The sequence below is a fragment of the Protopterus annectens genome, chromosome 2.part0 (genome assembly GCF_019279795.1).
Source record: "Protopterus annectens isolate FY-2018-M chromosome 2.part0, PAN1.0, whole genome shotgun sequence".
Lineage (NCBI taxonomy): Eukaryota > Metazoa > Chordata > Ceratodontiformes > Protopteridae > Protopterus > Protopterus annectens.
In genome coordinates, this window is record NC_056728.1 from 1,808,699,872 (window position 1) to 1,808,712,371 (window position 12,500).

The 12,500-nt window shown below is 38.3% G+C and overlaps 1 protein-coding gene across 1 annotated transcript in view; it reads left to right on the top strand.

Moving 5' to 3' along the window:
• Positions 1-3,098: 3,098 nt before the first annotated feature.
• Positions 3,099-12,500, top strand: part of EPHA2 (EPH receptor A2) — an 82,289-nt gene continuing 72,887 nt past the window's right edge. Inside the window, exons 1-3 of the mRNA XM_044061847.1 lie at positions 3,099-3,337; positions 9,454-9,521; positions 11,301-11,961. Of these exons, the coding sequence (XP_043917782.1) occupies positions 3,253-3,337; positions 9,454-9,521; positions 11,301-11,961 (814 nt within the window). The 5' untranslated portion in view covers positions 3,099-3,252. The remainder of the gene's footprint in view (positions 3,338-9,453; positions 9,522-11,300; positions 11,962-12,500) is intronic.

Genomic DNA, 12,500 nt, shown 5'->3' on the forward strand with positions numbered 1-12,500 from the left:
GAAAGTAATCCACTCTCTTCTGGGAGGGAACTAAGACATCTGATTTGAAGGTCTTGATTTTTCAGGCCATCTGCTTCATGTTAACCAGCAAATCACTCCAGTGTATGCTAGAAACCACAATCATTTAAGGCTGAGAGAACAACTTAACCTGCAATAACAAAAATGCAACCCCATTACTCGCAAACCAGAATGCAGACCTTGGTTGTGCCATAATACCCTGCCCCTCAAAAGCACAGACAGGAGGGGAACCGACCTAGCCATTGTGGAATTCTACAGCCACTGTAAACATATTCAGTTTAATGCAGAGAATGTGAGCATAGTTGTCACTCTTGAAAAACCAAGGACCCAATGGCAAGCAGAAGCAGTCCTGTGTATACAGTACTGTTATAGTACTGCTCACAAGACATTCTAAACTATAGGGTCATATATCTATTTCATGTAAACAAAGGGCTCATATATGGTACTTTCATTAAATATCCACTACCTGAGCAAAGACAAATAGTTGATTCACTGATTGATGGATAAGAAGGAACCCAAGTTTTTCCTTCTGAATCAGAGGCCTGATAATTAGACAGTTACTTTTTTCATTAAGAACTGTGATCCTTCTATAATTAAAACATAACTTCTTTATTCCCTTTTTGAAAACAGGACCTACAGTTTCACTGCGCATCACAGCAATTCCTAGCCTTACAGTAGGTTGTACATGTCTAACACCCAGCCTCAAACAAAATATATAGCATATACAGAACATATCTGCAAACCTCTCAACTTCTTAGGGCATTAACTCTGCAAAGCCAAAAATAATAGGGGAGCAAAACCCCAAAATTAGGAACGGATTTTAAATATTGTTCACAAAGTTAGAAAGTTGCAAGGTTAAAAGTTTTTACATTCACATGCATTTTTGTGAAGGATATGAAGTGTGAAATTCAAATGTCTGTCATTATTTAGTGACCAAATGTCTGTTATTATTTAGTGACTGCGATACACAACGATTTGTCAGAAAACCAAAGATTTTGAGAGGCACAGACGAAAAAATGCCTGGCAAAAATTTGGCCATTCTGCAAATTCTGGATAGTTGAGAAGTATCACACTCATGCACGCGCACACAAAACATGCCTGATTTTAACTCAAAATTTAGCTCTGTACCTCATAATAACTTGTAAAACTGGTGACTTTTTGAGAAAGGTAGTGAATTACACTTAAATAATTACAATAATTAGAGTTCTAGACTTCTTTTACTTCAGAAAACATATATTAACATTCTCTTAACTCTGTCAATATCTAAGGTTAACAGTAGTGTCCCTCATCGTCCCTAATTATTTCTGAATTTGTCTTTGATTCTGTTGAGATTTGTCCCTGATAGGTCGCGAGCTATCTCTCACACACACCTCAACTGTCCAGATTTTGGCACAAGGTGCAGATTTTTGTATAATATTTTGGCCTCTTTATATATATATATATATATATATATATATATATATATATATATATATATATGTGCCAAATATTCTTGCCTTAAGAGGGTGAGAAAGGTATAAGCGCGCGCGCACAGATTGTAATATTACTAAACGCGTAAAATGTTATTTAATTTTGTACAAGCTGAATTTCACGAATTGTTCTAACGATTTAAGTGTTATTTCAGATAATTGTCGCGATTCCAGTATAATAAAATAAATTACACGTAAGTAAATTTAGAATTTAACTTAATCAGCCGGCACGTAATACAAAAATGTCTTAACTAATGAAACTTTATGGTGAAATAATAACTTGGCCTAAACCGTAAAGCTCCGTGAAATGTTTCCGGTGTGCGCGCGCACACACAGCCCAGGATAGTCAGATGAAGGTCCAGGTAAGAAAACATTAAGCACCAGCTCCCACAGCTGGCGTCTCACCGCAGTACTGCTGGTAATGGAAAATCTCCGCAGTGCTAACTCTCACCCTTACATATACTCCGTTGTACATATCATTACCTCTCCAGTATGTGGAACAAAAGGGCAAAATGTGGAACACTTACTAACAACTTCAGGTAGGAAGCTCACACATACCTCTCAACGGTGCAGATTTTCACAGAATGCCCGGATTTTTCTCATAACGTGTGATTTTCAGGAAAATCATTAAGAATTGAAGTCACTAAATTATGACAGATATTTGAGTATTATATTCCATACCCTTTAGAAAACGCGTACTAATGCAAAACCTGATATTTTATTAGCTTTCTAATTTTATAAGAGCACTATTAAAAAAAACGGTCACGATTTTTAGTATTTTGTCTCCACATTATTTGTGGCTTTGTCCAGATTTCTTTTAGTGTATTACGAGATTTTGAGTTATGATAGTTAAAATGAGTTATTTTGTCTTTATAAAAGGTCCTGTTCATGAATTAATACTGTATATCACGGATACGTGCTAAAACCGTAATAATGAATGTCCTGCATGACAGTTTAGAGGAATGTGCTGAACTGGGTTAGCACTTAATATGACAGGGGCATCCCTTCATCTCAGCTGTTCCTGAATCTTTGCCTTAACGTATTGCTTTATCTTTAAATTTCTGACAAACTCGAGTATTACAAACTACAAAACGCCAGGCATTAAAGCATAAACCTCTAATTCTTCGGGTATTGTATTTGTATGTTATACTGTTAATACTAGTAATATTACTAAATTAAGTTTACTTTTAAAACACGGCCCTCGTTTCCTGCCCTTATTATTTTTAACTTTTATACCCAGCTGAGCTGTAAGAATATGCACACACACACTGTACATCGACGCTCAATTAATTCACACAGCCGTGCAGATGTTCCCGTGCCTGATTATATTTTATCATTCATGTACCTACTTGAGATTTACACTTTTTTCCAAAAACTGTCCCGACAGCACCGTCTGAAGTTTACAAAGACATTTTGTCTCTCTCACTTACTTACACACACACCACGTGGCTGGGTCGCTTACGAGTCCAAATACATTCTTTCCAAGTTTGTAACTTGCCAGTCCTAGCTTTTGATGTGCCGCTGCTGTACTTGTGCCTTTAATTCTCACCTAGTAACACATTCCGGGGCGGGGCTTAGTGCGGCCGTCCCAGTGCCACCCGCATGAATGAACAGTCTAGGCAAGTTAGAGCCAATGTAAAGTCTCATTGAGCTGTTTGCCTTCTCAGGAGTACGGTGTGCTGTACTTCCATGCTTCTTGGCCAGCTTCATTCCTTACACTGACTACTCTTGGAACTTAACAGCAGCAGCAGCCCGCATAAAAACCATGGCACAGTCTCTTGGATTAAATAGCGCTTTCTTTATCATACTTTTATTTACCAGCATCCCTTGTACCATGCAAACCAAACAGGGTAAGTTTTGTAGTTAACGTTTCAGCTTTTGTTTTTACTTTTAAACATGGGCAGTTGTCCCTGGGTATCTGTAGTTGTGGATATGAAGGAGCACCCCTTAAAACACCATGACACTTTCAGGATTTTGCTGATGGCGATCTAGGTGTTCTGAGCTTGTAGTTTACTTTATTGGACTTTGAAAATAGCCTGGCTTGAGTGGGGCACATGCTTTCGTGATGTGTCCAGCCTAAAAGTCGCTTACAGTTTAGCCTTTTAGAAATTACGGCCCTTTTCTACGATTTGAGTTATGACTGAATTTTGGTTGGACCCCCACAAAAATTTATTAATGTATCGGAAATGGGGCAAATGGTAATTATGTACCATGCAGGGGCTGGACCGCACTTTAACAAATAGCATGACTAATAGCATGACTGCGGTAGTAGTGCTACCCATGGTGTCCTCCTAATGTGGTTTGCTTAAAAGGTGTAAATGTATTGATAAAAGTAAATGGGAAATTACTTGGAAGTGATTGGTATGCATCAGCCACTAATCCTTTTTATTTCCCAAGCCAATTGCTTGCTCATTTAACGCGTCATTACCGCTCCTTTTTATGATGTGCTCTGGTTGCGATATTGTGTGACTAAGAATCAGTATGGGTTGTACCGTGACAGTAATAATTGTGTTTTAGGAATATGTTGGTGACTTGCACTGTTGCACAAGCCAGGTAGATGGCAAGTCATATTTACTGTTATGTTAACCTTTTCACAACTGCATGCCAGTATTCTGTTCCAGATGGATACGTTTGCTTTTTAGTGCTTTGCATAATTGTATAGATGTCAGTATATTTACACAACATTTGGTTTCACATTACTACTACCTGGATGCTCAAATATCACTTGATAAACTGCTTTCTGTTCTCTTAATTTCCCACCTGCAGCGTCACAATCAGGGGCCCAAAAAAGTATATATACTGGTACTTTTTAACTTGGGATATTGACCAAATTAGTGAATGTGAATTTACATGCATTTTCAGAAGTAAGCTATAACTGTCACCAACCAGTCTTTTCTTCCTACCAGTTTTAGGGTTCATTAGGAGGGAATGCAAAATGTTGAGCCAAGAGTGGGTATAATTGAGAGAACAAGTATTGCTGATTCATTTTCTAAACTTTTCTTGTGCTCTGATTTGTAAAACTAGTGTTTTTAATCAAAATTGAGAGGGTTATAATTACTAAGTAGTGTTAAGTATTATAACCTTAGGTTGTTTTTGTACAAAGCCGGAACCGAATAGTCAAATTTTTAGACAATGCAGTCAGTATTTTAAAAACTTGGCCGACCTTGAGTTTGGTGAGAGGCATGTGTTTATCTACAGTTAGCGTATCATTGCTGAGGACTGCTTGAGGTTTTGAGCAAAAAGTCAAATTTATTAATGCTCTGAATTTGAGCAGCACACCTAATGAAACAAACAAAAAATGACCATCAACGATGTGTTTGGAATATGGTTTAGGGTGTGAGAGGCTGTGCCTTAAAATGAAACTGGACTTTGCAACAATTTAGAAAATGCAAAGCGTGCTAAGCGGCATATGGAACTTGGAACAATACAGTACTGGGTTTGCTGTGTAAGTGCTAGTAATAACAGTAGCTTTGCGTACAGAAACTGACGTGGTTATAGAGAGCTTTACAGATTTCCAGTTAAATTACACCGCTACTGGTATTAAGGAAACTACCATATTAATGTAGTTTTAATGTTTATTTTATGAGTCGTGACAAAGTATTTGGTATATTTACTAGGACAAGAATATCTAGTTTATATCTTCAATTCTGTGCAGTTAGTGTCCTGTGCTTTAAGGAGTTTGTAAAGTCTAAGCATATTTAAACTTGTGTGTGTGGGGGAGGCATGTCATGCTCGGTTACGAATTTGACATTTACCTTGGGGATCTATATCTCTTGACTGTAACTGTATTAGACTAACTGATATACAAGATTAACTAAACATAAAACTAAATGTAAAGCTTGAGTCATTTTAAGCTTGTCCACCTTTGGTCATGCTGTTCACTGTGATTTCCAAGAAATCTTCAGAAATGATCTTCTGATTTAGACTCTGAATCATTTGTGGTCTTGTCAGGGATTTCGATCTTTGATATGTTTGTTTACTTTTATTTGTGGTCTTGTCAGGGATTTCCATCTTTGATATGTTTGTTTACTTTTATAACAGTATTGCTTATTTGAGACTTTATTTACATTTCATACTATATTAATTTTATATGCTGTTTTGAAAAATGAGCAGGTACACTGGTCCAGTGGACCTTTGCCTCTAGGATGAGGAAATGGGGATAACTGCAACACATGAGCAGGCAAAATAAACCTGCTGTTACCTTTTTTTAATGTAATCCTATAGTTATGTATTCATTTTCTATTAGTATAATCCTATGGTTTGTATAAATTAAGACAGTACAGCATGTGCTTCATCAAAAGGACTTGGCACACTGGTAGAATTTGCAAGTTAGTGGGTAATGGGGTGTGCTGGCATACATGCAGTAAAACTTTGCCATTTGTATTTTGAAGATAACTAGTACATGATCGATACAAGTTATTAAAAGTGATCATTCGCAGGATAATGCAGCCATAAATAAATTACACAACAAATAATCTAAACTGGCTTGCTCCGCTGGTTAGAAGGTTGGTCTAATAAACACTGTTCTTGATAGCTCTGTTCTTTTTGCCGGTGAGGAGATCTGTCCTTTAAACACTGTATTTGGTATCTCATTTTGTTTAAATTCTTTTTCTTTCATTCCTTCTCAGGTTAGCCACTTACAGGGTCACTGAGGAATCTGAGCCTATTCCTACACCCTTTGAATCCTAGCCTGCTGCAGAAACACATTTATAGCATCTAGAAATATGTGGTAAACACAAAATAACACTAGTGTCAGGTTATTTTAATGTGCTAAAATTGTGCTGTTGATGGCTTCCTTTGAATGTTTTATAACAGACTGGGGCAGTTACTCTTAAGTTATGTTTTTAAAGAGACTTCAGCTTTTTTATATTCTAATGATAAGTTCTAGCATACTCGCAGAGATGGTTGCCAAAAAGGCGTGTTAGGATTTTAAAAATATCCCCTAAAATTAGAGTGAAATTAGAAAACAGCCATCATACGTTCAAGTAATAAAAAATGTCCATGTAGTTTGCTGGTGGTTTTCTTCTTCTGACTGTAGCAGTTCATCTTCTGCTTCCATTCAGTTGAATCTCTAAGCTTACTATTTAGCATAAATGCTAACTGGAGTAGCACTGGTACAAACTTACATAGGTCACGCCACGGAAGTGAAAATAATAGGAGAATTTTGTGCCAAGTGAATTTGGGGAAGTGTACAATGAGGTTTACACTCCGTAGAATTTTTTTATTGTGAAAGTTGAACCCTCTAGCCACTAGAGCTGGTGACAGGGATTGTGTGTTTGCATAAGTAGACTTTCCACTACTCCAGATAATGCACGTACTAAAGTAAAATGTTACAGCCCTGCTGCAGACTTGTTTGGCATTTGAGCCTAGTAGACACCTGCCATTACAGTTTAATTCCAGAATTATCTAGTATAGTTTGTTTACTTGCATTGGATTTTACACATAAATTTGTGCAAAACAGTGAGAAGTTAACCCTTGTGATGTGCTACAGACAGAGAAGAAATTGTGTAGAGTCGATGTGGAGAGATTGGACGAGAGAAACGACTACCTGTCCTTGTCGTAGTGTAGACATAAATGGCGAAACATACTGACAGATTGAGATGTTGCTTAATGCATCATTTGTTGGTTCTGTGCTAACTAGCGTGGGCTGGTATTGGTGTACTGTTTTATGAAAGCTACTTCCCAAACTATTTTTTTTTTTTTTTTTTTCTTGCATCATATAGAACTTCCTTAAAGATGCATTTTTTTCCCTTAAACCCTTTGGGTGAGAAGAGTCTGATTTGTTAAGTGTAAGGTCAGATTGTGCTTGGCAGAAAATGTTTTATGTATATTTTATCTCCTTTGATTTTGTGTGTGTATAGTTAAGCGACCAATACACACACACCCAATACACAAAACGCTCACTCTTTCGGAGAGTGAGTGAGCTACAGATGACACTCTCTACCCAATCCCTCCTCCAGTTTTCTTCCTTATATTTGATGGTCAGGTGAGTTTCAAGTTTTTGGAATGTTGCTATTCCCTTCCTTCCATGCAGTGATTGTTATGAAGAGGAGAGGATGTTATGTGCTATTGTAATGTTTGTTTTGGGCTTCCACCTTCCTGTGTTACGGAAGTAAAGCAGTGATTTGCAGGAAGCAGCTCAGTAAAAGAACAAATCCGGTCAAATATGTGGTTGCTAAGTACTTATAAAAGGAAGGATTTTTTCAGGTCCAGTAAGTGAAGCCCCTGTTTATAGTCAAGAGAGTAATAGCCATGGCTTTTCTAGATATTCTCATTTTATTTAGGGTAATTTCAAAGATCCCACTCCCACCTATTGTAGCTACTAAAACAAAACCGCCTTAAGTTGGGCAGGCTAGCCTAACGACTACAGTGATTTCAACACAAGGGTAATTTGTTGTGTTGTGGATTTGTCTTCACTGGAGGTTACTTTAGTCACATTTATATTACCCTTGGTCTGTGCATGTGTGAAATAAAGTCTTGCAGCTGTAAATGTAACAGGCTTGTTATTTTGTGACTTTGTATGAGCAGAAAATGTTGGTGTTCATTTTTATCGGGCTGGACTAACATGCTGATTCTCTGTTTGTATGCAGTCTGTGTTTGTGATTTAGTATAAAGTTAACTGTCCTATGGGTTTTATTAGGAAACTGAAGATTAAAATTGTGGGAATACAAGAAAATGGTCCTGGCTGTAACAAGTATGAACCAGGACCAATCCAATAACCTCTAACTACATGTAAGGAATTGAAAACTTTCCCATGTCCAGTTGTACTGACTGTAGGCTCACCCATCATCCGTCTTTTTCTTGAGCATCGTCTGTCCCCCTTTGACCATTAACATTAGTATTTCCTAGCCTAATGGTGTAAATCACCTTCTATGTGTCTGAAATTGTAAAAATAGGCCACAGACTGAAGAAAGTTGTTCATGCTGCATGCATGCTTGCAAGCAAGCACGGGGGGAACCATCTTGAAGCAGTTGGTCACCGAATTTGTAAACAGGGATGAATTGACCTGTCTCTTACACCCCCCCCCCCAGCTCAGAGAGTTTTCCTGTGGGTTTGGCTGCTTTGTAGAGAACAGTAGCAGTATTGTCTCTTCAGAGTGTTTTGCATATAATTAGAGGCTAAAAAGTTGAGATAAGCACACACAATCCATACAGTTTTCTTGTGTTGGTTTTAAAGTGGGTTTCCCTGCACACTTATTTATTCAGCTGTGGGGCTGCTTTTGACACTTTTGTATCCGTTGTTCCACTAGTTTAGAATACTGGTCAAAGTTTCCTGCGAGTTTAGTCTCACCCATCTTGTCTTGTCATGAAAATAGTTCTTGCATTACATGACTGATGTACTTTCAGAGGTCAGTTCAATTACTAAGTGTTAACTATAAGTTATTGAGTTGCTGTATGGAACTGTTAACATTTAACTACATCAGAGAGAGAATTTAGATGACATATGGAAAAAATGCAGTGAATCGACCCACTTCTTGGTGCGTTGGTTTTGATTGACTGTTTTGGTGAGATTAAGGCCATGGGTCTTGCTCAAATTAGGCTTTCTCTGAGTGAATGTAGCTGTTCTCTCCAAGGGCCTGGCATAAATGAAAGACTGATAATATACAGGCTTGGGTCTCTTCCAAATGCTGCTTGTTGTTTTGCAAGACTTCTGTGCTTCCCTATAGTATGGGAGAGACACCTGTGCATATCTCTACAGAGGGGAAGAGCACTTGAGCTTTTAAGCATCAGTTTACAGTTTTGAGTACTCCGAATTTTACATTTAGATGCTGTAACCTTAGAAACGATTTAATGAATAAAGTTCTAGTAACTTGCTGCCTTGTTAGTTGTATGTTTGATTTATAATACTGGTCACGTAGTAGGTTGGGCATTTGCCCTTATGGTTTGAGCTCTGTTCTGACGTGCTCTTTATCTTATACAGATGCTGTCTTTTTGTATTTTAATAATACCTTGCATTTTTCTTGTAGTTGTATTGCTGGATTTTGAACTGGCCCAAGGACAACTTGGCTGGCTAACCAGTCCATATGGTAAAGGGGTAAGTATCTTTGTTTATTTTTGTGTGTGTGTGTGGTCTTTTGCCAGAAATGTCGTCTGTTTTTGCCCACCCCAAAGCACTTACTCCTGTCCTTTTTTACAGTACCTGACAGTCTGCACTGTGGAAGCAACTCCTCAACAAGCATAAACTTCTGTTAAATGATGTTATCTAGGGGAGGGGACTGCACTCTAGTTGTATCTGAATTCTTTTCCCCAGTCTGCTTATAGAAATTTCAGGTCTGGTTCCTTCTGTTGGTTGACTGACAAAACTTTTGTTTTGTTATCACATTTTCAACCCTGTAAAATAATATCATGACTGTTTTTCTGTTTTCTTTTTAAAGGCAGGCCTATGGGAAGTAATTCTAGCCAGCATACCCTGTACACATGATAACAGGGTGGTACTACACACTGGAAGAACTTTAGACTTGACACTGTAGTATAAGGTTTGGCACCACTGACCTTTTTCAGAAGTATGATTTGCATGTTAGCTTTGTTAGAATTTACAGAAATTTGTTCTAGTCTTCACAAGACAGCTACCCTGTGTTCAACAGCAGAATAAAATAGCCCCTACACGGACTCTGTGGGCATAGCTGTGCATTTGCCAAGACTTTATAATCTGGCACTCTCACTACTGGTGGTGTTCTTCGAACTTTATCTGACATCAGCTTTAAGGATGCCTCCTCAGGAACCTGTGTGCCAGAATTCATGATGTAAAACCTGTGGTATTTAGTGTCCTTTTCACGTTGTTGGTCATAGCTCATGGTGATCCATTTGCTCTAGAATCATGTGTGGGCATATTCATGCACTGATCCAGTGTGTGAAAGTTATGAGTAACCATCACAGCACATTTCAAGTTTTGTTTGTGTGGTGGTGGAAGTGGGGGGGGGGGTAGTTTTTTCCTTTTTAGTTTTCTCCATTGCTTTTGTCTAAAGTTGGGTGCCTGAGGTTGAATGTGCAAAGCATGTTATCCATGCCATTTGGCACAGATTAGTTCAAACAATATTCAACATTCTTCTCTATATCCCTAAATGTCTGAAGCAGATTTTTGTCACTGTAACCATACAAGAGCTTTATGTACAATAATGGAACCACTTTGGTCTTTCTTAGTGGAGTGATTCATCAGATCCTTACAGTGCTGTCAGAACTGTATTTCAAGCCTTTTTGTTGAGACACATCTTACTGTAGTGGCTGTAGCAGTTTCTTTCTGTTGTTGTGCTGGGTTCTGCTTAGCTGCCTTAGCCGTGATTACTACACCAAGCTCTCTCATCACTTACCTGCCTACTTTGGCTCATTTCCCACTCCTGTGCACCCTGGGCATCTCCAGATTTGTTGTGGACATTGTGGCTATGATTTTAAAAAGCTTAAAGCCAAAACGCTTCCTTTTTGTTTCTTTTCCTCTCTTTCAGATTTCACTTATGCAGGTATGGTCAGGAAATGATTGTTCACTTTAGTCAGATTTGTCTACTAGCCTTTTGCTGGCTTATTCATGAATGTTGTCTCTGACCATTTGCATCTACTGCCTCACACCTTCAGGCTTGTTCTGGACAGCCCTTTACACCTTTGTCTCTCTCTGCCACCTAACAAGTTTGACACAAGTGCTTGTGTTTAGATACCCCCAAGTTTTGAGTTTGTTAAAGTGCAAGTCTTTTATCCGCTTTATTTTAGTAACTGCAGTGCTGGGGTCTGTCTTGACTGTTTGTAAACTTGCTCTGTTTTATATGGTGATGATATTACTTTGTCCATAGACTCTTCTTACTGATATTTTCCTCTTTCTGTTTAGTGGGATCTCCAACAGCACATGATGAATGAGTCTCCGATATACATGTACTCTGTCTGCAATGTCTTGGAAGGGGATCAAGATAACTGGCTGCGCACAAACTGGATCTATCGTGGAGAGGCAAAGCGTGTCTTTGTAGAACTTAAATTCACTGTGAGGGACTGTAATAGTTTTCCAGGTGGGGCTACTTCCTGTAAGGAGACATTCAATCTCTACTATGCAGAGTCAGATTTTGATTATGGCACCAATTTTCAAAAACGTCAGTTTAAAAAAATTGCGACTATTGCACCTGATGAGATAACACTACAGAGTGATTTTGAAACACGGAATGTCAAGATAAATGTTGAGACTCGGTCTATTAACCTGCTGACCAAGAAAGGCTTTTACTTGGCTTTTCAGGATATTGGTGCCTGTGTAGCTCTCATATCAGTGCGTATATATTACAAGAAATGTCCATCGGTTGTTCGGGAATTGGCTCGATTTCCAGAAACTATAACTGGGAAGGACAGTCAAGCTTTGGACAAAGTACATGGGTCCTGTGTGGAGAATGCAATTGGCACTGTGTCTCCTACGATATACTGTAATGCAGAAGGAGAGTGGTTGGTGCCAATCAGTGACTGTATGTGCCGAGCTGGTTATGAAATGGTGAATGATAGTTGCCAAGGTAAGTCACTTTACTTCACACTTTTCAATATTAAAGAAATGTCATTAGAGTCATCCTTATGAGGAAACCCCTCCCTCATCACATTCTCTCTCTGACACAGCTCCCCATTTCATCTAGTTGGAATCATACCTCCCAACGTGTTAGCACAATAAATCTGGACAAAACCTAAAATAATGGGGGGACAAAGGCCCCAAAATGGGGACAGGTTTTAAATGTTGCTCTAGTTGCTAAAATAATAGAATTTGTGTTTGTGATACTCAAATATTTGTCATTATTTACTGATTTCAATCCTCGGTGATTTGCCAGAAAACCACAAAATTTATGAGGAACAGACCAAAAATATGAGACAAAAATTTGGAGAGTCTGAAAATCTGTGCAGTTGAGAGGTATGGATCCATAATGGCATGGAATAGCAAATGAATGTCTTGTCAAAGAACAGCCTCCTTCTCTCAACAATCACATGGTTTCCTATTTTTTGTAATAGGATACAGTCCTCTGTAGTTTTATAAATAACAGAATAAATTATCCAGAAACACCTA